We start from the raw sequence: 26326 nt of genomic DNA, 5'->3' as shown, positions 1-26326 counted from the left end.
CTGCTGGTCGCAGGCCCGCCCTGGTGTTTGCCGGCTGAGGCACAGACCGAGCCCCATCTGGCCTATCCGCCGACGTGTGTGTGTGTGTGTGTGTGTGTGTGTGTGTCCGCAGCAGCACGCCAGGCAGTGCAGGGTGCGAGAGACGCCGCTGGGGGTGGGGAGCTGCGCGGAGGGGGAGCGGGTGTCGCGGCCTCGAGGGCTGCTGCCCACTGTGTGTGCAGGGCACGGCTCGGGTGCTGGGGGGTGGGGGGAGCCGGAGAGGGGACCCCCTTGCCCTGCCGGGGTCCCGGCTGCTGAAGGAAGGAGGCTCCTGTGGCGAAGGCCTCTCTCCGCCCCTGAGCGCCAGCGGAGGGAGACAGGCTGGGCCCCAGCGCCAGCGGCTTGGTGGGCGGCACTGCGCTTCCTCCGGGAGGAAAAAGAGGCCAGAAAGTTCGTGCGGGCTTTTTCCGTGAAATGAAAGACACACTTTTCATTTCCACCAGTAACATCGATCTGGGTGTGTGGAGTGTGTCGGCTCTCTCCCGCTGTCGGCGTCTAGTGGGCAGAGGCCAGGGGGCTGCTGAACGTCCTCCAGTGTGCAAGACGGCCCCACGGCACAGGACGGGTGCGTCCCGGTGACTCGCCCCGGGGACGGTGGAGCGTGGCGGGAAGCTTGACGTCTCGCTCACTGGTGTTCGGCTCACGGGGGGCGGTTCACAGAAAAACGTGGCAACTTGCCTCCGACGCCAGAGATGGAGGCCGCCCCTTCCACACCACCCGCGTGCCCCGCGGAAGACACCAGCAGCCATGGTTCTCACCGTTCTGACCTGCCTTCCTGGCTTGTGAGAAAGTCTTTTTCTTCTTTCCTGGATCTTACATTGCGTTAACATTTGCTCCCCCGGTTTCTTTCCGGGTTTACGGGGAAAGTTCGTCCCAGCTGCTCCCCCGTCAGTAACTTGAATCCTGATTCTACACCCCGTCGTCGGCTTGGATCTGACCTAAGAGCTTTTCTTTGCATTTCTGATGTTTCTTTATCAAAGTGATGTCCTAGCTTCTAAATGATTTTGGTCACCTTTTAATGCGACTGTTTTCCTCCTGGAGCTTCGTGAGCTGGCGTTCACGTGTGAAGGGCAGCGACCAGAGCTGCCCCAGAAGCTGGTCCCCTGTGGTGCTTTCCTGGGAGGGCGCCGTGACCCCTCGTGGTCCACCTGCAGTGTCCCCTGGGAGGCCGGCCGGCGGTGATGGGACGCACGCAGGACGGAGCTGCTCGTAGGGCTTGGGGCCGGGTTTCGTCGTCTGTACGCCACTCGAGGGGACAGCCCCTGCCCGGGGACGGCAGGGCTCCGTGGCTGTGTGGTGGGCAGGGTGGCATGGCCACCTCCCTCTGCCGAGGCCCGATGCCTTCCCCTCAGCCCCGGTCTGGAGAGCTGGGGCCCTGCGCCGGCTGGAGCACTTGACCCAGGGGCTGGTTCGGCAGTGACGGTGCTGGGCACCGGGGCTGGCCCCTCCCAGCCGGTCTGCACCGGGCCTGCCCTGGAGGGACATCCGCGTTTCCCCGGGGAATGGGGGAATGGCCGTCGGAGTCCCGAATCTGTGACAAGGGGGCTGGTTACGGCTTTGTGGGGGCAGCAGGCTGGAGGGCACGCCTCCCGGTGTTGTTGCTGTGGGGGCCTTCCCCTTGGGCGTGGGACTCTGTGGCTGCATAGAAGATCAGCGTCTCTGCCGGGTGAGAGTCAGCGCCTGGCCTGCGTGAGACGCTTCATCTCTGGGAGCGCGCTGACGCCGGCCGTCTCCGAGGGAACCGCGCAGAGTTAGAACGTGCACCAGGGCATCGGGTCGGACCCGGGTGCTGGTGGGACCATGGCAGGCCTCCGCCTCTCTGCCTCCCAGCGCCGAGCACAGGGGCTGGCGGGGGTCAGGTCTGGCTGGCCCCAGCCCCCCTGAAAGAACAGTGGGGGGACACATTCTCTCTGGAATTCGACACCACGATCACTTTACTCGCTCCACTGAAACTGTCCTTGCCTGCTCCTTGGTCGTCTCCCTCTGTGCTTCTAAGGTCCGTGGTCCCGGGTTTTCAAAGAGAGCGCGCTCAGCCCCCTCGGGCCAAGTGCACGGACGCTGGAGCGTTACTAATCCTCTGAGAAGCCGGGACTCCGGGCGATCGGTAGACTCTGAAAGCCTCTGATAACGGGGCTTCTGTCTCAGATCACTGATAAGGCTTTTAATTTGCACTTGGAGCGGTTCCCCGGGTAATGAGGGCCGCCGTTGTTCCAGCACCCGGTCAGCCGGAGAACCGGTCAGCCGGAGAACTGAAAACCGCAGCGTCTCCTGACGCCACACGCGGAGCAGCGGCTTCTGCGTCCCGGTCAGCCAGGCTGCGCTCCCCTGCGTCGCACCGCGTCTGAGCGCCAGTGTGACGTCATTGATTCACTGCCTTTCTCTTAAGTACCTTCGTTATTGTGCTTGAATCTGTTTTGCTGCCGTACCTGGAAAACTGGTATCACTGGCCCTTCGCTGGGACAAAGTGAACACAATGTAAGCAAGGTATGAGATCCCACCGGGGTACCACTGCTTGCCCGAGGTGCTGAGCCCGGCCCGTCTCCTCTCTCCCGGCGTAGCCATTCTGATGCCTGTGTGCCCGGGTGGGGCTCGGCCCGCCTCTGCAGACCACGTCCTTGGGAGAGTGCCTTCCCCTCGTTCTGTCAGGAGCGTAGGGTTTGGTTGACCGGACCTGCGTGAAGACTCCCCCCCAAGGATGTGCTGGGAGCCCCACGCAGGAGGTGGTGGACGCTGTCCCCGCCCCCACAAAACTGGTGACCTGCTGCGGGCCCAGTGCACTGACGCGGAGAGGGAGCGTGATAAAGGCACAGGAGCGGGCCCCGGCCGGCCGGCTCAGTCGGAGCGTCAGGGCTGCACCGGAAGGTTGCGGGTTCGATCCCCCCTTCAGGGCACGTACCTCGGCTGTGGGTCTGATGTTGTGGCCCGTGCAGGAGGCAACCCACAGATGTGTCTCTCTCAAATCAAAAAACATGTCTTCGGGTGAAAACTTTTTAAAAAGTGCAGAAGCAAGAATCCCACGTATTTGTTTATATTTCATCTCCAACTCCTTCCACTTTGGCCGCGATCCGCTTGTCATACCTATGGGCCTGTTTCTGTTTCATTTGTGCGTTTCTTTAGATCCCACGTGTCAGTGAGACTGTGTGTATCTGTCTTTCTCTGTCCGACTGACGTCACCTGGCAGAACATGCTCTAGGTCCATCCGTGTTATTGCAAACAGCAAGACTGTTTCTTCATGGCCGAGTAATATTCCGCCGTGTGCATGCACCAGCTGTCTCTGTCCACTCGTCCACTGACGGACACCTCGGTCACTTCCATGTCTGGCTGTCACTGCTAGTGCTGCAGGGACCGGGAGCGGGGGGGGGGGCGGGCAGTGGTGCATGTGCCTTTCTGAATTAGTGTTTCTGCTTTCTTCGGATCAATACCCAGAGGTGAAATTGTTGGATTGATGCAGACACTGGCCTGCAGTGTCCATGACATTATGGATGAAATGAGACGTTCATACGGACTACTGAGTCCGGTGGAGGACAAGGGACGGCATGGCTTTTTCTCTCAAGGGGAGCAAAGGCCTGGCCCTTGCCATGACCTGCCGTTATTGGGTTTCTCCGCCCATTACATGGTGGTCCTCATTTACTCTGCACAGGCTCGCTTTAGGTGGTTACCTTTTACAGAGAACAAAGGAGCCAGTGCTGCTAATCACATCACGGAAGAGGGATATTTGCAAATGAAAAGGCAAAAGTGGTTGAACCGGTTACACTCATCCTTGGAGGGTTTAGCATGGGTTTTAGGAAGTTACTTTGCAGTAAATGTCCTCAATTCAGGGTGAGGGAGTTTTTTAGCAAGAACAAGACTCAAAACAACCTAGGCACATTGCAGGCCGGATTCCCCTCGGGAGAACCTATCCGTGGGTCCTGTGGGTCCTGTGCATCTCCGAGTGGGAGCTGGGCCCTTGCCACGCAGAACGGTTTCCTACATTGGATCGAATATGCTATTTTAAATCGTGGAGGGGCTTCCATGCTGTTTTCCACTGTGGCTGCACCAGCTTACAATCCCACCAACGGTCGGTACACAAGGCCTGCCTTTGCTCCGCGTCCTCGCCAGCACAATGTTTGTTGATCGACTGATGATGGTCGCTGACAGGTGCGAGGTGATGGCTCGTTGTGGCTTTAATTGGCATTTCCCTGCTCAGGGAGGCTGGGCAGCTTTCCACGTGCGTGCTGGCCACCGGTGTGTCCTCTGGGCAGAAGTGTCTGGTCTGTTTCCCCATCTATTTTTAAATTGAATTGGTTTTGGGGGGGAGTCCAATGGGGGGGGTTCACTTTTATGAGTTCTTTACATATTTTAGACAGTAGTCCTTTGTTGGAAATGTCATTTGTGAACACCTTCTCCCACGCAGTAGGTCATCTGTCCTTTTGTGTGTTGGTTTCCTTCGCTGTGCAAAACCTCTCTCCTCTGATGTAGCCATTTATTTTTCTTATCTCCCTCCCCACGGAGACATGTAACGAGGTACCTGCCACGCGTGGTGCCGGAGTCCGCTGCCCGTGTTCCCTTCGGGTTTTATGGTTCAGGTCTAACCTTGAAGCCTTTAATCCGTTTTAAATGTATTCTTGCACATGGTGTGAGAAAGGGGTGGTTTTATTCCTCGCGTGTATGTATGTGTCCGGTTTTCCCAGCACCACTTACTGGAGAGACCGTCTTTACCCCCTTGTCTATCCTGGCCTCCTGTGTCATGTATTAATTGACCATGTAAGTGAGGATTTATTTCTGGGCTCTGTATTCTATTCCATTGATTTATATCTGTTGTTACTGCTAGTACCATACTGTTCTGATTATTGTAGCTCTGTAGTATAGTTTGATATCAGGGACCATGATACCTCCCGCTCTGGTCTTTCTCAAGACTTCTCTGGCTCTTCAGGGTCTTCTGTGGTTCCATATAAATTTTGGGATTAGTTTTTATAACTCTGAGAAGCATGCCACCACTATTTTAACAGGGATTGCATTGAATGTGCATATTACTTTAGGTAGTGTGGGCGTTTTAACAGTGTTGATCCTTCCAATCCATGAGCAAGGTGTAGCCTTCCGTTTATTTGTATCTTACTTTTTCTTTCTTCAGAATCTTATAGTTTTCTGAGTACAGATTTTTTACTTTTTTGGCTTACAAAAAGCACTAACTGCATTATCAGATAAGCCCCAAGATTTCACTGGCTTAACCCTGAAAGATCATTTCTCATTCAGGGTAACACGGCTGAAGCTACAAGTTAGGAGGTGGCTTTCCTCCCAGTGACGCTTCAGGGCCCCGTCTTTTGTGGATTCGTCGTCCCGAGGGGGTCACGTGGTGTGTGTCCAGCCGGTGCAGGGGTGTCGGGGGAGCAGCAGCGAGAGGTCCAGAAACATGCCGGTCCCCACCGCTGGGCCGGTGAGCTCTGTCCCCCTACCCCGTGGACCCCTCCCTCGCTGTTTGAGCTGCGCTTGCCCAGAGCAGGCGGCCGGCAGAGCCCACCCGTTCCAGGAGGGCCCACCCACCCCCACCCCCCAGCTGGGGCTGCCACCCTCGGGGGGTGCAGGTGAAGAGGGTGCGGGGAAGGAGACTGGCCCGAGTCCTGGGGAAGTGGCAGGCAGACGGCATGTGTGTGCACTGAGCCACTCAGGTCGGAGGTGCTGAGAGGGAGTCAGCTCTGTTCTGGCCACCAGGTCATGACTTCTGCAAGCCTCGGGAGTGCAAACCACCCTTCACTTTGAGTCAACGCTGCCTTTTCCCCAGGCCCAAGCCGCTTCCTTCCTTGTCACAGGCACCCCACCTTCCAGACGCTGCAGAGCGCGCTGTTGCAGCGACACCAACACCTTGTTCCGGGAAGGACACCTCCCGCCATTTCCCCGGGCGCGGGCCGCTCCTGGCCGCCTCGCGGGCCGTGCTGTCTGCGTGCGTGTGGGTTAGCCGTCTGCGCTCGGTGTGGGAGAGGCTCCGGAACCTCAGCAGCACAGGGGCCATGCCTGCCCGCCGTCCCCTTCGCCGCTTGGTTGAATGGAGCCATTGTCCCTCGGGTATTAATCTGCCGTCACGACTGCCACTCTAGATATGCAAGGTCTCAGGTGGTATTTGTGAAGAATGAACAGCAGCAGCAGGCCAGCAGGGCTGTACCTGAGGGCAGCAGGTGGGGACGCGAGCTGCCCCTGCGGTTCCTGGCCTCTCTGGGAGAGACTCAGTCTCCTCCCTGGGGCGGCGCGGCCTCACCCCTCAGGGGCCTCTCGGGACCCCCGGAGGGCACGGGTGGGGGGGTTGGTTCGGCTGTGCGAGGGGGTCCCCCTTCCACACCGAGTGCCACAGCTTTTGTTTGTGCATCTCCCCAACCGAAGACTAAAGCGATACCGAATCTTCAGCTCAGTTATACCTGATAAATGTTTTTCAAAAGCTCTTTTCCTGTCTTCTTTCTCAGGCTAATTTTTAAATAGGGCCTTAGGCCAAACCATGAACCAAAAAAAGCAAGGTATGAACCTTCTTAATTTACCAAACCTCAGACCTAACCTCATTTTTTTTGTGAACTAACAACAGGGACTTTTTTTTAAACGGACTTGAAGCACCAGCTAGAATTAAAAGTTTGTTTTCTAAACTAGATGAAGCTGTACACCACAAAGTGTTTCTGAATCTGAGATCTTCACGGACTGGGTCTCTGCCTCCACCCCCCACCCCCCACCCCCCGGCATGCCCCGGCGGTCAGAGCCCCAGCACCCGGCCTGGCGCCGGAGCTGCAGTGAAGTCCTGCTTGTCTTTCAGGTTCAGTATTTCTTCAAGATCCTGGACAACTAGCAGCGCGGGGAGCCCGGGAGGCGGCCACGGGTCGGGGCGTTCGGACGCGAGCGAACCACGCACGTGAGGAATGTGTTCATTCTTTTATTGTCCGTTGTTTTCACCTGACTGAATACAAGGTCAACAAGAGCACTGCACTCCTGGCGATCGTTACACATGTTAGGACATGGAGTTTGCACTGCAGACAACATTTAACACCGGTCTGTGGGGCACTGCATCGCTTTTTATAAAGTCCAAAATAAAGATTTATTTTTCAAACAAGTGACTTTGGTTTATTTCATACATTACACTTTTTCTTGCAGAAAAAAATAAAATTGTACAACTGCATAAATATAAAATTCTTCCACCATGAAAATGGTTAAAACATTCATGAAGACACAGCACCAGCACGTGATGCCTCCCGAGAAAGGAAGAAAGGAAAGGAAAGGAAAGGAAACGCACACAGCAAATCAACTGGGCAAGCGCGACGGCCCCGGCCGGGGGCCGGCTCCCCGACGGCCCCGGACGACAAGGTGAGCGACAGCCGGACCGCGTCCGGGACCAAGCACAACAGGGCCCCTCGCCGTCCTGCGCGTCTCTGCAGTAACCCCGAAAACACAAAGGGCAGTTCCCCCGTGACCTCCCCGCACCCCCAGCCCCAGGGCGGGGAAGGGAAAAAAGAAAGACCGAACACCACAGGAAAGACTATGGAGTGTGTTAAAAATGCTCGTCGATGGGTCGTCACCGTGGAAAGAGCCACCCCCCCCCACCACCCCGAGAAGTGCCATGCCAGTGCCTCCCCTCGCGTATGTACACCGCGGCGGCGAGCCGCGCGCACGGGAAGTAGAAAACAGACAGGAAACATGGCTTGGAAGAGGGCCAGAGTGCGCACCTGTAGGACTACAACGAGAACACACACACACACGCAGCAACACCTAGGCGCCAGAGACACTGCTCACTACGCGTCGTCATGGAATCATAATTTACAGTAAAAAGGGCACGTCCCAAGGCTCAATTTGTGTTTCTCTGTTGTCATTTACAGTAGAATAAATATTTTGTTGCTATTGCTACACTTTAAATTTACATTCTAACCTATGAGATGCGGAAAGCTAGTGTAAAGCAGATAGATGAAGTGTAGGTCCCATACGTATGACAGTTTGTTCAAGACTAGTAGGTTTTTGTATCTTTTTTTAACTTCCTAAATGGCTAGTGGGGACGCGCTGCGCTCGCGATCAGCTCCGGACCTCGATCTTCACGTCGAAGCGCCCCTGAAAGCGGTCCTTCTCGCTGTACTGGATGTTCTCGCCGAACGCCCGGCACTCGATGCGCACCTCCGTGTCCAGGGTCAGGTTGGTGAACTGCACGGCCAGCAGCGGCTGCAGGTACTTGGGCTGCAGGAGCTTGCCGTAGTAGGGGTAGTACTGCAGCGGGAAGCCCGGGTAGCCGCCCAGGCCGTAGTACTCCACGGCGCCCACTCGCTCTTTGTCCTCGTCCCGCTGCAGACAGGAAGGAGACGAGGCGTCAGCCCCGGGGTCGAGGCCCGCAGGCGGCCGGCGTCACCCCCCGCCGCCCCAGGCCTGCCCTGCTCCACCGGTCCCCCTGGGAGGAGGTGCGCCTTGGCCCTGGAGGGCACCGGGGGACCCGATGCAGGCTTGAGAAGCAGCCCGGAGAGACGGCCGTGGCCGTGAACTGAGGCTGTGCCAACTGCACAGACCGGGGCCCTCCGAGGAGTTCTGCAAGCCGCCCCTCCCCCCGCCGCCTTCCTGTTTTGAGCAGGTGTACCAGTAGGCTGCGGCTCAGCCGACGGAGGCTACTTCCTGGAAGCAAGGTTTCTTGTTTCCCCATCAAAACTTTACCTCCAACTTGAAACAGCCCGCCCAGCCCCCCTCACTGCACCCCCCCGTGCCCCCAGCGGCCCCCAGCAGCCCCCCGAGGCCACCTCACCTTGCCGGTGCACTGGACGGGCAGCACGTAGGGGTTGTACTTGGCCACGAGGGAGTTCTCCAGGGACTCGTTCTTGGGGGGCTAGAAAGGAAACCCGCTTCAGTCAGTGAGTTTGTAGGCAGTGTTTAAGTTTCTGGGAGCCAGACCGAGCCAGCAGCCCACGCGAGCACACACACCCTGGTCAGGATCCGTTGCCCAAAGCCACGACACTGCCGCAGGCGGCAGATGGGCGAGGGTCCTGGCCGGCCGAGGGGAGGCCACGTGGCGATGCCGCTGATCTCCCCCACGCGCCCGGACGGCGCCCCTGCTGGGGGCCCAGTGTCAGCGTCACCGAGGGCCCTGGGAAACGAGAGCCGTCCAGGGCCCAGAGCTGACCTCCCTCGTGCACGGAGACTGTAACGGAACGGGGGGTCGACACTGCCGTGTCTGTAAAACTCAGCCTGCCTCCCGAGCCACGAATGTCTGAGTGAGCGAGGCTCCCTCCCTGTCCCTCCAGCGCCGCCTTCAGCCAGACCTCCCCTCCCTGTGACGTCCAGCGGGGGCCCTGCAATCTGGGGAGCATTCCTGACTGTCGGGGAGGCCCTGTCTGCAGAGAGAAAGGGGGCGCTAACCTAAACGAAGTGAACTTCGGAAAGCACTGCTGCAGCAAGGCAGCCAGACCCCGCCTTCCTGCACCCCGGGCCCGACTCGACCTCCCCCGGAGGGAGGAGCACCTGGCCAGGGGGGAGGCCACCGAAGCTGGACAAAACGGGCAGCTCTCCGTCTCGGCACCGAACGCACACTCCCAGTGCCGCTCTGGCTCGGAACGGCAGCAGACGACGGTCCAGAGGGGACTCACTGCCAGAAACCCATGCGTCCTCACACACGGGAAGACGAGACCGGGGACCACAGAGCCAGATTCCAGAGACAGCGAGTCGCGTTCCTACAGCTCGGCGCATGGTGCCGGTTCCTCTCAGGACAGACACCGCACTCGAGGTGACAGTGCCCACGTGGGCAACCGGGGTGGGGGCGGGGGGCGGGGGAAACGGACCTGCCGGAAGAATCCCCGCTTGGGAAAAGGCCGGCACTATCTACTCATGATCTCCAGGAGAGAAAACGTAACTAGTTTCATAAAAGCATTAGACGCCGCCCCTAAGTGTTCCCCTTTCCACAGAATTGCTATCATCTCACGAAACGGTGACTCTGCTGTCCTGCAGTGCCCCCCAGAAACGCCGGCCCAGCATGAGCGGCCGTGAGGCCCACAGGGCGGCCATCGGAGCTCGACTTAGCTCCCACGTCCAGGTCTGCAGGGCCGGCGACCTCGCTTGCTCACCAGCTAATTTAAAAGCACCACCCCGCCCCGAGAGCCCCGAAACCAGAGTGCAGGGGCGTGTGGGGGTGGTTTTTAAAGTTCAAAGTATCTCCTTCTAGTTTTACTTTTAAAGAGTTTGAGTTACACAGGTGGCTCCTTGGCCTTTCGGCGAAGACCGAGGGCAGCGCCCCTCCCGACCAGCTGGAAGGGCACAGGCCACGAAAGCTGCTCCCTGGGGGCCGAGCGCAGGCGGCGGGGCCAGCCCCTGCCGCTCAGAACCCCCGGCTGTGGGACCCCGAGGGGCGCCTAGCCCCGAGGGCTGCGAGGGCACCCGGGAGTCTGCGGTGCCGCCCCTCACCGGGCTGCGGCACCCCTGCTGAAGCTCCTGAGAACCTCCCCAGACCCTCTGCTCGCACGGGTGAAGCGCCACGTCCGCACGCAGCGGCCCCCCACCGCACCCCCACCCCCACCCGGGGCCCTGCGTGGTGCGACGTCACTCGCCTTTGGCTTAAAGCCCAGCACGCGGTTGAGCTTGATGAAGACGCAGGGCTTGCCCTCCCGGTAGCCGTAGGTCTCATCTTGCAGCCCGGAGCAGTTGCCCAGCCACTCGAGCCGGAACCTGCACACCTTCCGCTGGCCCGCGTCGCTGTCGTAGCCGCCTCGGTCTTTGACCTCGCTGGGCACGCCTGCAGAAGAAAGGCCGTGTGCGCACGCTCCTCCCACGGTTCCCCTCGGCAGGGGTGTCCGCCCCGCGGCCCGGGATGGCTGTGAGCGCGGCCCAGCACACAACCCTAAATTCACTGAAAACGTCATGAATTTTTTTGTGTCACAATGTTTTTAACATGTGACCCGACAGCTCTCCTCCTTCCAGTGTGGCCCAGAGACGCCGAAAGGTTGGACACCCCCGCGTAGCACCCTGCACAGCAGGGACAGGCACTGTCGGGGCCCCGGCGAGCCAGCCCTCGGCTCTTTGCCGGCGTTAAGAAGGTGTTTCACCAAAAGCAACCGCCAGTCCCCAAACCCGCACCGGAGTGTCATCGCACTGGATAGTTAGCACGCGGCATCTGTCCCTGGCAGGGTTCCTCGCCCTTCAACAGCGGGCGACGCAGCTGCTGAGCGGGAACCGACCGCTCGTCCCGAGCAGCAGCGGCAGCGCAGGCGCAGGGCGGCACGGCTCCACGCCGAGGTGGGCACGGGCCGTCCGAACACAGATCGCGGGGTCAGCAACCCCTTTCAGAGCCCGGGTGCTGGTCAGCAACCCCTTTCAGAGCCTGGGTGCTGGTCAGAATTTCCTGGGCTACGCCTCAGGAGCAGGTTGAACCGTAAAGAGGAAAAGAATTGTTTTTCCTTTTCAACTACCCTTCAAGGGTGGTTTTTTTTTTTTTTAATTTCAGATTTGAGTTTTTGCCTTCCAAAGCAGTGAGTTCTTACGAGCATTAGTTCAACTGAGACATTCTACTGTAGCGTTTTTTTATTCCTCATGATAATCCCGGAGAAAGAATGAGAGAAACGGAGGATTCAGCGTTAACACCAAACATCCCGTGGAATATTGGTGTAAACAGACTTTCTGTGCAATTTCCACTGACAAAGTAACTGTTTTCCCCTCCAGTGGGGGAGCACCTCAGTTCCCTCCATCGGGCCTTCCCATCACCGCCCAGACAGACAGAAACCTCCTCTCAACTCTAATGGGAAAACCTGGGCGAGATGTTCCTTGTAAATACGTCAGTCTTTTCAACGAGACTTGAAAAGGAGCTTCGGCCGCACTGTGACCGGGGAGCGAACAATCTGCCGCGTGAGGATCTGGGACTGGGGCATTCCCAGACGCACTCAGGGGGCCTGGCACCACCGAGTAACCCTGGGGGGTGGGGGGGGGGGCGCTCGTCCTGGTGGGAGGTGCAGGGCGGCCCAGGGGCCGTGCCCCGGTGGGGGGGAGGCGGGCCTGCGGGCAGGGGTCTGGGGCTACTAGCGACTGTGCCGCTCACAAGCAGTGGGCACCAGCAGCCAGAATGGAACTGGGAACTGAGTCTGCGCAGGAAAAGGCAGACCTGCCTAGCTTTTGTGGCTACATTGTTTCTTCCGTGGCATCCAAGCCTGAGCCATCAAGTCTTCCTGACTTTTAAAAAAAACCAACAACAAAAAAAAGAGCGTCCTCTCAGCACGTCCAGAGTTCAACCTCTCTGTCATTTTGGGCACATCTACAGTTCGGTGACGAGACACCGAACAGGGACGGGAAGTGAGACCCCACGGACCGCGAACGCCCGCCCCACCCCCCAGGCGCCTGCACTCACTGCCGCAGTCCTCAAACACCATGTCGTCCCGCTGGGCGCCGTCCTTGTACTTCTCCAGGAAGCGGATGATGTTGGTCACGTAGGCCTCGTAGCTCTTGGGGTCGCTGGGGCGGAAGGAGATCTCGGTCTTCTGGATCTGGGGGATCTGCGTCAGCCCTGGGCCGGGCAGAGGCGGGGACGGAGCGGTCAGCGGGGTGGGGGGAAGGGGTCAGCCCCAGACCTCCAGCGCGGGCTCTCCGCCGCGTCCGAACCACACCCTGCTCCTCCCCCTTCTGGCTACAAGACAGCCCGTCCTCACACTCTTGGGGGCCCCCAGCAGCCAGGGTGACAAGGACACAGTTACAGTGGCAGTGACCTCGAGCCCACGGCAACCGCCTTGCAGCCCCATCTGCGGGGTCTGAGGACGGGCACCAGTGGGGCCGGGCTAACGGGCAGTTCCGTTTCCGAGTGCCCGAGGGGGCGCTCAGCCTCAGACATGGGGGAGTGATGGGCCCGGCTTGGGGGCCGGCCACAGCTCCACGGAGGGACACGGGGGTCTGGGGCCAGGCCTGGGGTGCCCTGAGACAGACGTCGTTAGGGGTGACATTAAGAGTCATTTCAAAAGGATGATGCGGAACCCGAGCAGTTCTGGGGACAGCGCTGTCACCAGCTACACACAGAGTCGCAAGGGAAGTTGGCAGAGCTCACCCATAAAAAAAAAAGTCTCCCAATGAACACAAACACAGGTTACTACAATGAAAGCTTTTCAGATGCTCCCCGACCACAGAAAACGGCGTGACTGCGGGAATTTAAGTGGGCGCTGAGCAACGCCCCCCGTCGCATCAGAGAAGCTGGCACCGTGGTCCCTTACGGCTCGACGGGCACGGGGATGGGAACGGCAGAGACCCACAGAAGTCAAACGGCCGGGCAAGCCCGGGGGAGAAGCCCCGCCCCCCGCCAGGTCCCCGCACTTGGGCGGCAGGTGCCCAGGCCGCCCCGCTGCCAGGGCAGGGCCCACGAGGGGAGTCCTGACTGCCTCAAGCTGCACCCAGACACCTGCGTCGAGGCCACCTGCCCGGACCCGCGGGAAATGCAGGCGCAGGCGGGGGCAGAGGTGAGACAGAACTGGGGGGGGGGGCAGGGGACTCCCCTGGAGCACGCCTGGAGTCGGAGAGAAGGGGTCTGTAAGGACGGGGGTGGGGGTGCGGGAGAGCCCAGCAGTGCTTCCCTCTACCTTCACCTCTGCCTTCGCCTCTGCCGGGGGGCGGGGGAGGGGTCGTGGGGGGACAGACATGGACGGAGAGAAGGTCTGCGTGCCCAGGCTGGACAGTGTCCCCAGCCGGGGACAGAGAAGGCGGGAGACGGGGGACAGGGAGGGTGGAGACCAGAGCAGCCGCCGTGGGAAACGACGGCCCGATCTCAGCACGCCCTCGGGGAAGCAGAGGGCAGGGAAGACCGGCCGGCTGGCTGGCGGAGGGGACATCAGTGTGACCGGTGCCCGTCGGGTCACCAGCAGTGCAGGCGACGCAGCGGAAAGCAAATGGTGACATGACGTCCCCGAGCCCGGCGTGGGACGTGGGGAGCCTCGCCCAACGAGGCCCCAGAGTGCACCCCGGTCCTCATTGCCGCCGGCTGGCCTGGGGCCAGCGCCCCGCCCCAGCGCCTGCCTCTCACTTTCTGGCTGCTCGAGGCCCCCCTCCCGGAGGCCCCCGTCCCTCAGTCTGTCCCAGACGAGGGGGCAGAGCGGGGACCGCAGAGCACTTCGCCTGCCCCCACGAGGCCGGGTCCAGGGTCTCCACCGAGAGACCAGGTGGCCCCTGTGACAGCCCGCAGTGCCAGCGGCTCCCACTCAGCGCTCTGCGCCTCCACCACCCAAAGAGGACCGGTCAGTGCGTCCTCCAGACGCCCAGGCCGCGGCTGTGGTCAAGGCCAAGTCCATGCTCCTCTTACTTACTCAGCCTTTCTGATCAGCAAGCGCCTCTGCTGTTAATCACGGATGACCTGACTTAAGCAGATCGTAGGTGCTATTACATGCAGGACGGCACTAACGGCCCAGAAAAGACAACAGGCTCCTGCCTCTCTCCGCAGGCGGTGGAGAGGTAACGAGAGCCCAGCAATGGAGTCCCACCGCTCGATTGCCACCTGGGCGCCCGACTCCCTCCCTCGGGGAGCAGGCTCACGTCCGACCCCGCCGAGCCAACACCGCGGGGAGAAACGCAGCAGGAAGAGAATGGAAGGACCTGGACTTGGTTCGGTGCAGAGAGGCACCTGAACCTGGTGAGGCCGGGAATGCAAGGTGACGTGGGCGGCCAGGCACTGGGGCTGGGGACCCTGTGCCCTGCTCGCCTGGGTCAGACCTGGGCCAGAGCCCCTCCCCCGCCAGAGCTCCCCAACCCCCCCACCACAGGCTCCCCGAGACCCGCCAGCCTCCGAGGCCGGGTGCCGGGCTGCCCTAACCGGGAGGACATCTCCTCCAGACCTCCTCCCCGAGTGGTTCTCCGACGTCACTGGACGCTCACGAGAGGCAGATAAAGGGCCCGCCACCTGGTGTCTGCCTCCTCCGAGTCATCCACTTGACGAGGCTCCGGACGGAGGAGGGGAGGGAGAACAGGGAGGGAACGGGGTCTGGGACCCCGGGAACATGCTGTCCCCGACGTGGTGCCCTCCGGGGCGGGGGGCAACAGAGACGGCCCCTCGAGCTCCCCTTCACATGTCCACCCGGGCTGGACACTGGTAGCACGTGCCCCTCCGCACTGCCCACCCCGAGGGGTCGGCTGCAACTGTGCACACGGACGAGCTCAGTCTGCAGCAGCAGCCCCCCCGGGGGGGGGGGGTCCGGCCAAGGCCGGCAGAGCGCCCATCGCGGGCTTGTGGCTTCAGGTCCCACCCCGGGAACCGGGGCTGCCGCGCAGCCCCTCCCCACCCCTGAACTCCCGCTGAGGGGAGCCACGACGAGCTCCACGCGGCTTCGCGAGTACGATCGTTTGCCTGAAATTACACGCCGCTCGTACTCTAATAACGCCCCCTAGAAACCTGAAATGACCAGGGTACGGACACGCTGGTCTTTGGCCATGTCAGCTGCGCGTGAGGTTTGGACCCCTCTGGCTTCGCGTGGCTTCCTAGACTCACACACGTGCCTTTCCCCTCGGTGCCCAGCTCCTGAGAACCGAGGAGAACCCTCAGTCCGTGGCTTCGGTGGGTGTTTGGAGGAGGAGGGGACCCCCGAGTGAGAGGGGAAGGAACAGGAAGGAGAGAGGAGGCTTCTCCTGAAGAAAGGAGTATTTTGTTTCCAATCACGCTTAAAAAAACGTAGCAGGTTGACCGTGTCTCAGTCTGCTCGTGAGTCGGAAGCGTTTAGAGAGACCAGCCCCCCAGCCCCGTGACGAGAGTCCACGAAGCCCGGACTCGGAGAGGCGTCCCCGGCGGGCGGTCTCGCTGGGGACCCCCGAGACCCACCAAACGCGCTGGCCCTGAGCGGCACGGCTGGAACCGCGTGGGTCCGCGTGTGCGCGCGCTTTTCCAGTGCACTGGGGACTTTTAGGAGGCTGGAAATTTGAAAAAATTCAGAGGAACTGTGTAGCCTAGAACTATCAGAAAGAAGAAAAAAAAAGGAAAAGGTATGTTGTGAATGCATAAAATTTAAGTACGTATTTTCTCATTCTGGTTTTCTTACTAATGCCTTTTCTCCAGCTACTTTCCTGTAAGAGCACGCTACACACCCCACGTAACGCACGAGAATGTGTCAGCGAGTTCCTGTTGTCGGTGGGGCTTCCTCCCGGTCCGCGGCGGGCGAGCGGCAGTTCGGTCTGGGGAGCGGACAGTTGTGCGTGCATTTCCGGTTGCACGGGGGAGCCCGCACCCCTAACGCCCACAGTGTCCCAGGTGCAGCCGCACTGCAGATGAGCCTCATTTCCCACAGGAGCCTCGGGGGGTGCCCACGTGACCACCAAGGGCACAGGAGGCAAAGGGGCGCTAACTGGTGTGGGAGCCACACACTGGACACCCGCCTGCCGTGTCTCTCCTGGACACTGCGAGTCGAGAGGTGATTTCCAGGAGAAGTCCGGGGGTGTGTTGTATACCCACAGACACTAATCTCCGTACAGGTACACACCTAAACACACATGTGCCGTGTACACACACAGTTTCTCCCTCCGAATGCCGTTGAGATACTTACAGATTTTATTTGGGTTTTAACTTTTGTTCCGCCTCCACAAGTTCAGCACCAATTTACTTATTAATACTGAGTAACGGGGAGGGCGCGGGGAAAAGGCACCCCTGTGCCTTCTGGACACCAGCCGCCCCCACCTGACCTCCCGCCTCAGGCTCAGGGGTCCTGACAGCACCCAGGGGTCGGCCAGACGCGGCGGCGGCGGCCCCTCCGGGCCCAGGAGAACCCGCTCCCTCTGGAAAGTCCTCGGACGGGGAGCTGCCAGACCCTCTCTGCACCCCCATGGGTGTTCGGGGCCCTCGGCAGACGGAACCCCGTCTCCTGCCTGACGCAGCTGAATGCCGCCCGCCCTGGTTGAAGGCCAGCCCGACCCTTCCCGTCGCCGGCCCTTCCCTGGGCGCGCACCCCCACTCCCGGGAGGGCCCCGCACAGGGCCTGTCTCACGCGCACACGCGTGTGTCCTCTGGCGGAGGCACCGCTGTGCACTGCGTGGTGCTCCCACGGGCTCTCCCGGGGGAAGCACGGCTCTCGTAACCAGAGAGCAGACACAAGAGGCCAGTCCTCGCATTGGACATGGGTCACACGTTTCCGTTCGAGGCCGGCCTGAGGGACCAGCACAGACGGCGCGCCTATCCTGCCCAGACACGCAACGCGACATCAGCTGAGTGGCCGGCACCCGGCAACGGGACACCGCCTCAGACCTGGAACCCCGCGCCTGCTCAGGTGTGCGTGTGGGAAAAGGTGGCTTTTCGGGTTGCGGGCCGCCACGTGCTGCTCCCCTGGTCCCCTCATCTGTCGGCATCAGATGGGCCCTCGGGCCACAGGGTTTCTGGGATGAGGGCACTGAACCCCAAAGGGCAAAGCAGCCACCCCCACCGCATTGCACCACCTGGAGACAGAGACCCTGGTATGTGGCAGAAAAGCCCCGAATGAAGCTTCGCAGGCCCAGGCCCCTCCTGCCCCCGTGGGGGGGGTCGCCCGGCCCCATCCACGAGCTCGCCGCTCCACTCCCCTCGCCAAGGCCCCCCCCCCCCGCCGCCCGGAGCAAGGCCCCCTTCCCCGCAGCTGCAAGGACATTTCAGAGTCGGTCACCGGGCCTCCCGTGCCCCCACGCAGACTCATTAGCTGCACCCTTGTCTTCAGGAAGGAAGAAAGTCACTGTGGGGCAGTGACGAAGCCACGGAGGCTGGGGACACTGAGGGACGAGAACCGGGGTCTGGGCAGCCGCTTCCGGAAACCTGTGCCAGCCCCCACTGCCCCACTCCCCCCCCCACGGCCTCCAGCTCCAGCTCGAGCAACCGCTCCCAGAAACTCTTCGCAGGAAGCCAAGGGTCCATCACCTTCACGACAGCATCCGCCATGGCCCCCGGCGCGCAGCCCAGGGCCGCCAGAGCCGGTGTGCACGGGTGGAGGAGAACGTGGCTGTTCACAGCCGCCTTTTCACGCCGCTCGGCTCGTCTAACACGCACTTGCCTCATCGGTCCTCCCGGGCACCGGTCCCACTTTACAGATGGGGAGACTGCGGCGCGGGAGGCGAGCAGTGCGCAGGATGCTGGGGCTTGTGCCCAACGCCCAGGCCCCCTTCCCCCTCAGGCCCACGCCACTGCGAGCTCAGGGGCGACGGCTGGGGGCCCGGGCCCGCGTCTAGATTTAGGTCGGGCGGCAGGAGCTGGCCTGCCAGCGGGTGGCCAGGCTGACCCTCGAGAGAATGGCGGCTGAATGAGTCTCCAGCTGACCTCTCCACCGGGGCTCCGGCCCTGGACCCAGGCCCCGGGGGGCAGGTGTGTCCTGATCCCCCGCCACCCCAGGGCTGTGTGAGGAGTGTCCCTGGCACCTCGCTCTGGAAACCGGACCCGTCATCCACTTTTTCTTAAACTCCACTTTCACTTTGTCATTTGGCCCCGACCCGCTCCTATTCGGCCGGGCGGCTCGAGAGATACACGGTGGACCCTCGGGTTCCGCACGACCGCTCAGCCTGGCCCCACTCAGGCCGCTCCCGAGCGGAGAGCGGACCGCAGGTGCGCACGGGACGGCCTGCAGGAGCCCCCAGTCCCTGCGGCGATGGCTCCAGCCAGCCTTTCAGTCTCCCCGCCCCCTCATCAGGGGCGCCTGACGCAAAAGTACAGTTTTCCCCTTTATCGTCCAGGTAGAGGCTCAGAGACACTAAGCGGGAGCCCACACTTAGCCAGACTCCTCCTCCACCCACCGGCGCCGTCTGCAGGCTGGAGGGCAGTCCTGCCCGTCCAAGACGCGAACCGCGGACATACGCTCTGAAGGGGGCCAGGAGGAGGGACCGCCGCTCAGAGATGGTCCCCTGGGCCGCACGGCCGGTGGCCGGCCTTCCACCCCCCTGGCCGCCTCCGTGCAGAGCGGCCGGCGTGGCCTGCACGCTGCGGCATCCTTTGGCAAGGTGACCAGTGACGGGTGACGGGGGGCTTGGCCTGCGCGCCCCGGCACAGGGAGGCTGTGGAGATGAGGGAGGGGAAAGAGAAAGGACAACGCAGGTGACGGGGCCTGTGACTCAGTCCGGAGGACAGGGACGCATATTTCCAGGGTGAGCCACGGGTGTTGCTTTGGACGAGCGACTCCAACAGCCGCAAGGACACTAAATACAGGGGCTGAGAGAGTGTCTTTTAGGAAGGGGCTGGAGGGTCGGGGTGGGGGGAGGACCCAGCACCACCGCCACCTCCGTGGACTTCCCGGCAAGGTCCCCCGCAAGGTCCCCACTGAAGAGGCAGGCGCTCCGGCCACTGCCCACTGGAAGTGCACGTCTGTTTCTGCCACGGCCACGGAGGGACGTTCACCTCCCGCGAGAGGCCAACTCCCCCAGAGTCTGTGCGGCCAGGGACCATTTTTTAAACATGGGAAACGAAAACGAACGGCTTGACTTTCTGGCCGACTGTGGCTTTCAGTTAAGAACTATTGGGAAACAGCACCGCAACTGGGAACCAGCGTGTAGACGGCAAAACACACAGGGGCCCGAGCACACCTGAGTCTCGACGGCCGCGAAGAGCCCCGGCAGAGGAGGGCGTGAGCAGCCGCCCACCGTGCGGCCAGGAGGGCCAGCGGTAGCGTTTCCCAGGCTTCTCGGCACCCGCGACACCCCCTCCAAACCCGCCTCCCCCCCAGACACCCATCTTCGGGAAACGGCGGCCGAGACGACGGGCTCTCAAACGCAGGTGTGGCCCCCCCTCTACACGTCCATGCCTTCTCTCTCCACTCCCAGCCCCTCCCCCGCCAGCCCTCCCCCCCCCCCAAGGTCTCTGGAAATACCGGGGGCTCCCCTCGCGTCAGAGACCACCTGACTCGGGGCGAGGAGGCGACATCCCCCACCTCCACGCTCGGAACACTTTCTCTCAGCCAAGAGTCCTTCCCGCACCCAGGGAGGCGGACGTGACGCGGCCGCGGCATGATCGCGGCCACTCCGTGACAGGAGGACGGCCTCGGGATTGTCACCTCCATACAGCTGTTGCTCAGCAGCTGCCCGGGGAAACCGGAGAGGGGATGCGTCATTGCCACCCCCCGAAGGTCGTTTCTAAGGAGAGAGCCCGGACGTTACGCAACCCCTCCCCGCCCCCTCGGGCCTCCGACCGTGACTTTTAAGAGGCGGCCGCCCTGGCGGCTGCTCCGCTGTCCGGGCCGGTGTGGACACGCACCGCTGGGCAGGCGGTGCCGGCCGCTCGACACCGACCTGGCGGCGCGCCCGCCCCAGCAGGGCACTCGCGTGGCGCCCGGCGTCTCCTGGAACCTTTGTCAGCCCGGCTTTCAGAGCCGAAGGAGACAGTTACACTGCGGCGCGGGTCCCGAAAGCCAGTGAATCAGACTCTGAGTAAACAGCCATAAATACCGAGCGCTGGAGGGAGTGCTTTTGTTCAAGGTCAAACTGCAAGTCAAGAGCAGTTGGGAGAGTGGACCCTGAAGTCGACTCTTCGTGGGCGGAACCAGTCCGCCCTCAAGAGCAGGAGCTGAGGCGGCGTTTGAAAGGGTTTTCTGAGTCACGGCCCCCGATAGAGTGAGACAGTGTGTGAGAGCTGGCAAGGCCCTGGGCTGGTCCCAGTCTTGCCCCCGTAGACGTCGGCGACAGGCGACCGAGGCGGGCCGTCACTGGGGGGCGGGCGGGCCACAGGGTCTGGCGCACCCTCACTCCCCGCCCCCCAACCCCAGAGCCGAGAGACACCACGTCTGCGGCCCCGGGGCTCCGCCAGCAGAGAGGAGCCGCTGCCTTTCCTCCTGCCTTTCCTCCGGGGCTGGTGCCCTGCGTCCCCCACAGCCGCCCGCAGGCTCCGCCCACCCTCCTCCCTCGGGAAGAACCGAGCGCGTGCGCGTCCACACCCACATCCACCTCACCTGGCGGGGCCACGCGGTCCTGATAGGTGGGCTTGAACTCACTGATGGTGAGCAGCATCACCTGGATGGTTCCGATGAAGATGCCGGCCAGGCAGCCGTAGAAGATCACGTAGAACAGGAGGATCTTAACTGCAAGGAGAGCAGACACAGCACGAGGCCGTGAGCCGTCGCAGGCTGGGCTCGCGGCTCGCGCACCCTCCGCTCCCGCACCCTCCGCACAGGTGTGCCACGTCAGGGTGGCGGAGGGCAGGGGCACGTTCAGCTAGAACTGAGAGCCTTTATGGGAAAGAATCTTACTCCCTACGTTAAAAAAGAAGTTCCTGGAGGTCGCCAGGGAACTCAAGGGCCGTGTCTGCGTGCTTCGGCAGGGCGCTGCCCACCGCCCCTCCGCTGCCTCTCTCGGTGCACAGACGCTGGGACGGGCCAGGCGTGCCCCCACCAGGGAGGCTCTCCCACTTGGCGCTGTCTCCCCCCACCCTTGGTGCTCTTCACGAAGCACCCAGTCTTTCCATTCGGGTGCACCAAACGGGGGCCGGGGGGGGGGGGGGACGGGGGCTGCTCTAGTGGAAACGGCTGGCATGTGTTTACTGCGTCTCCTGGATGACGGCTGCCGTGAGGGACTGCAGATCCTGTTTCCTGGGACGGCACGGGCCGAGAGGGCCGAGAGAGCAGCACGCCCAAACACCCAGGGGCCCTGGGGCCGGCTGTGCCGTCAGTTCCTGGTCTGCAAGGATTCTCTCCGGCTCGGCTGCACCGTACCAGGCTGTGCCAGGCAGGGCCGCGGCCCCAGGCCAGCCAGACACGTCGAGGGGAATGCAGAGGGGGAGAGAGCCCTGAGGGTAGCCAGTCCCACACGCCTGCACAGAGAGGCCTTTGGTGCCACCCAGAACGTCAGGCCCCGTGCCCGAGTTGCTGGGGTCCTTGGGGGGAAAGCTCCAGAACAAAAGTGTCATTGACAAGAAGTGGAAGAGGGTGGTGGGAGGCGCCTGGGGAGGGAGGGGGTCCATGGTGCGGGGCATCAGCCCAACTTGCCCATTAGCAAATAATCATGCTCGAGGGCTGTTTAAAAAAGCTACACAGACCTAAAACTGCACCAAAAAGGTGGGTTCTAATCCTTCCAAAAGAAGGGGGAAGGCAAAGAAAGAAGCAAAAGAACATGCAGAGGCTGCACGTCCCAGAACCCCTGCTGCCCAGCCCAGCCGCCGCCGCCCAGCGGGGCAAGGGTTAAGTGCCTGCTGCCTCTGGTATCCAGGCAGCGGCAGGCAAATGGCACGGCTGTGACGTCAACAAGAGATCTGGAAAATTTTTCCAGCCACCGCTCCTAAGAGGTGCAAGGGCTGGTGCAGCGCGGCCAGAGAGAGCGGCTGGAGCGCCTTTTCCTTTTTTTTTTGATGCCCCCACCCATCCGGCGCGCTCAGCTTGACCACACTGGCGCCTCCGGCCGCGTCCAGGGCATGTCTGTGCTCCTCCCCGGACCCCAGACACCTAAGGCAAGCAGCACGGGAAGGTCCCTAACCTAACAGAGGCCACCGCGGCACACACACACACACACAGCCATGGAAAAACACGTCGCCTGCCGAGCACACTGGTGACATATAGGAAGGCATATCCTTGCCGGCCTGCCCAGTGCCGGGCCCTAAGAGAAGTGAGCCTTCCCCTTTTGCTCTGAAAAATGGGCCCAGGTACTGAGGCGAGGCCACTTGGGTGGCGGGGAGTGCACAGGCCACCAGGGCTGCTCCAAGGGGAACGCTGGACAAATGGTACCGGCCAGCCAGGGGGCTCAGAGGGCAAGCGTTAGAGGCAAAGCTTTCCCTTTAAAAAAATAAAATATAGAGGTTTTCTAACTGGTGGAGGTGGGGTGGGGGGGGGGTGGGGGGGGGGGGGGGGGGTGGGGGGGGGGGGGGGAGAGGACCCTCTAAAGGGCCAGAAGCAAAGCAGGGCCCTGGGCCCAGCAGTGAACGTAACATCTACCAACACCTGCTACCACAACAGAGCCGGGGGCCGCACAGGTGGCCTGCGTTCACTCAAAAAGGTGGGCCGCACAGGTGGCCTGCGTTCACTCAAAAAGGTGGGCCGCACAGGTGGCCTGCGTCCACTCAAAAAGGTGGGCGGCTCAGGTGGGCTGGGCCCTGTGATTTCTCCGGCAGGTGACAGGCCAGGCGCCCGCGTCCATCTTGGCGAAAATGGACCGACAGGCGGAAACACGCCAAGGGCGACCTGCCTGGGCCCAAGGGCACGGAGCTGGGCCGGGGGCTGGGAAGGCGGCGCCTCCCCCGTCGGAGGAGCGACAGCCGCCACCCCCTGCACCTGCCAGAGGCTCTGCCCTGTCTCCGGCTGCCAGGGAAGGGCAGGCGTATCAGCACCGAGCGGAACCTGGGCTGTCGGCCCCTCAGAAAATGGAAGGAGAGGGGAGGCCGGCTCACTGAGGTCCGCAGCCACAGGGCGTGTGGCGGGGGGGGCGGTGCTGAGACACAGATATTAACACGGCCTCTCCCCCCCCGCCCGTGGAGGTGCCGCCCCATTACATGCCGGCTTACAGAACAAGTCGTCCCACACAGCCTTACCCTCTAAAGCAAATACTGTGCTGGAACCAGAATGAGGAAAGAGATACATTTTACGAGGGGGGTAAACACGAGAGGGCAGATTTCACAGCGCGCGTGGAGTCAGTGCGACCTCGGCCCATGCCGAGGCGGGGCCGACCACCTGGGCAGGGAGGGCCGATGGGCTGGGGACAGGGGTCCGTTCCGCAGTGCCCCCCCCCCCGCCCCGCCGGCCTCCCGGGAGTCTGCAGCAGCTGCCCGAAGACGGCCCTGGCTCCAGCGGGAGCTGTTCCTCCTGCCCACACCCGGACCTGCCGGTTCTCCCTTCCACGCTGAGAAAATGCCGGGAGCTGCCCTTGTGCGAGGGCAGCGATCGCACCCGAGAACAGCGTCCTCCCCATAAAATGAAACACGGAACACCAGCTCAGAGCCATCCCTGTGGAGACCCGCACGTAACAGGGCTCGGGGACACCTACGCTGCCTCGGAATGAGGTTTCACCTTGACTAACCTTGAAGGTGATGCATTATTAACCCTTCCCTCTTCCATCAAGAGGGCCCCACACGAGAGGCGGCATCCCCCCCCCCACAAAAATCATATATTCCGGCTCCTTCCATTTCAAAATGTCAGCCAAGCACTATTTCCCTGACTCATTCTGCTGATGCCCACAGATTCCCCCAATCAGCAGCCTGCCTCTGCCCCTCTGCAGGGCCCCCTCAATGGCTGCAGTGGTGGTGCAGGTGGTGTTCCTGATGATGGTGATGAAGATATTTGGGGGGGGGGCAGTGATGCAGGAGGGGGGAGTTCCCTCCCTCTGGGCTGCGGGCGCCAGTCACGACTCAGATTTGCCTACAACTCTGCCCTTCAAAATGACCTTAAAAAAAAAAAAAGTCAGCCTTCAGGTGTAGGGCGCAGAAAACAAGGTATCTAGTTTTCAATACAGGTGGGGGGTGGAGAGGGGGAACATGTCCAGCCAAGCAACAGGCTGCCCCAAATCTTAGGATGACCAGCTTCTGTCTCAGACGAACCCTTCACCATGACCGACCGGAGCTGCTGATTCCGCATCTGTCAGCAGAGACGTGGAAATCCACCAGACTTTGCCAGGTGCCGCCTGGGGCCAGGGCTCAGAAACGCAGCCCTGCCTTGGAGCTTCACGGGGCTTTGACGACTCCAGGGGAGGTCGCCGGGGTCTCGGGGCACCGCTCCGACAGACATACCGCAGTCTGGATGGACTCCCCCGCCCCGCGCCCCCGAGGTGCCTACTGAGGCTAGAAAGGGCTTACAGCACGCAGCCTCGCCTGCATTAGATGTGATTACCCCACGAAGTTCTCTCATCCTCAAATCTCGTTTTGTTTTCTGCCTTTCTTTAAGGACTTGGGGCATGACCCTCGGGAGAGGCACATCTGTCCCCCAGTGGCTAACCATTCCCAGGAGGAAAAGGCTCAAGCGATGCTCGGGTGGACTGCAAATGACCGAGACAAGAGCCCTGCAATACAGAGCCCTGTGCTGGCGCGTTCGGGCCCCCACCCTGCGCGCGTCCCGGGGACTCTGCATTCCGCACAGGAAGATAAGCCCGGCCAGCGCGACACCCGCCAGCCTCGCCAGCGCGTGGGTGCGGAGCGGTCCGCAGCCCCAGCGCAGGGGATGCGCCGCCCGGGAGAGGCGAGGCGCCGGGGAGAGCGCTGCGGACCCCGTACTTACACCAACTGCCACCGGTCCTGCCCAAAAACTCCTTCTTCTCTGAGTTCCAGATGAATTTCTTCCAGCTGCCCTCCTCCTTGGCTTTTCCGCGAGCCATGGTGGTGGGTCAGCAGCTGCCGAGGGGGCTGCGGGTGGTGACTGCGGCGTGCGCGCTGGGTCCTCTCCGGCTCCCGGCCTGGCTCTGCGCAGGCTGCACCCGCCGCTGCCGCTGCGGCGCTCCGAGTGCCGGACGCGCGGCGGAGCGGGAGCAGGAGCGGGAGGGGGAGGAGGGGGAGGCGGCGGCGGGGGCGGAGGGCGGAGAGAGGGACCGCGCGGGCTGGGCGGCTCCGAGCCCCGCACCTATTGGTGGGCACGCGGCCGCTCGCGGGCTCTCTTTGGTCCACCACGCGCTCCTCTCGCCCTTGGGGTTCCGGGGCCCCGCAAGCCCGCAGCTGCCACTCCCGCTGCCCCTGGGGACGCGCGCGCGCGGCCCCCGCCTCCTGTGACCTCTGCAGCGACAGGCCCGGGCAGGGGAAAGTCAGAGGGAAGGACGGACGAGCGGGCAGCGGGCCTAGCACACTGCAGCCCGCCGCACGCCGAGGAATTGGCGGAGGGCGCACGCTCTACCTTTACTTTATACCGCGCCGCGGAGGCACGAGGCCCCGCCCACTAGCGGCCCGGACGGCCAATCGCGGGCACGGAGGGGCGGGGCCTCGGGCCCGAGGGGGCGGGCACAGGCCGGCACAAAGGAGCCGCGGCGGCGGGCTGGCGCGCGGGGGCGCGGAGAGGGGCGGCGGGGACGCGGGGAGCGCGCAGGCGGCGCCGCACGGCTAGCTCCTCGCTCCCGGCCTTGCGCCCACCGGCCCCTTCTGTCACAGGGCGTCCTACCCCTGTGTCGCCCGGCGCCCCGCAGATACCCTGGGACCCCGGCCCGGCTCTCCGGATACAGACCCGCCCCACCCCGCGCTCCCGTTTTCCCCGAGCGCTCCCGGCCTTCCTCGCCCGCAGGTCCCCCCAGTCCGAGGCCGGGGCAGAGTGGGGGAAGGTCACTCCGGGACGCCCGCGAGTCGGGGACTCTGCCCAGCTCCGCCCCGCCCCCTCCCTGCCACCCCCCCCCCCCGCCCGGCTCCTGCACCTGCCGGCCCCTCGGCGCTCCCCGCCGCCGCGGTGGAAGTTCCGGCCCGTCCCTCCTCTGACCGACCGGCTGTGCTCCGCGCGGGCGGCCTGAACCACCTCAAACAGGACACTTGCCAAACCCACCCAGGGCGGCA

At 62.4% G+C, this 26326-nt stretch overlaps 2 protein-coding genes across 3 annotated transcripts in view; one reads left to right on the top strand and one right to left on the bottom strand.

Moving 5' to 3' along the window:
• NME7 (NME/NM23 family member 7) overlaps positions 1 to 8121 on the top strand; it is an 83650-nt gene extending 75529 nt beyond the window's left edge. For both annotated transcript variants that reach the window (XM_045838537.1, XM_045838538.1), the window contains one exon: positions 6809 to 8121. In XM_045838537.1, the coding sequence (XP_045694493.1) occupies positions 6809 to 6841 (33 nt within the window). In that variant the 3' untranslated portion in view covers positions 6842 to 8121. The remainder of the gene's footprint in view (positions 1 to 6808) is intronic.
• On the bottom strand, positions 6910 to 25665 carry ATP1B1 (ATPase Na+/K+ transporting subunit beta 1). The gene is made up of 6 exons (XM_045838539.1): positions 25077 to 25665; positions 20838 to 20966; positions 12344 to 12499; positions 10557 to 10741; positions 8765 to 8845; positions 6910 to 8316 (listed from the first exon to the last, which is right to left on the bottom strand). Exons 1-6 carry the CDS (start codon positions 25171 to 25173, stop codon positions 8053 to 8055), a joined length of 912 nt encoding a protein of 303 aa, XP_045694495.1. The 5' UTR covers positions 25174 to 25665; the 3' UTR covers positions 6910 to 8052.
• Between the last annotated feature and the right edge of the window lie 661 nt (positions 25666 to 26326).

Source organism: Phyllostomus hastatus, unplaced genomic scaffold (assembly GCF_019186645.2).
Source record: "Phyllostomus hastatus isolate PE091 unplaced genomic scaffold, TTU_PhHast_1.1 phas_contig_283, whole genome shotgun sequence".
Taxonomy (NCBI): Eukaryota; Metazoa; Chordata; class Mammalia; order Chiroptera; family Phyllostomidae; genus Phyllostomus; species Phyllostomus hastatus.
The sequence above is the reverse complement of the archived record's forward strand: the minus strand, read 5'-3'. Positions and strand labels throughout refer to the sequence as shown.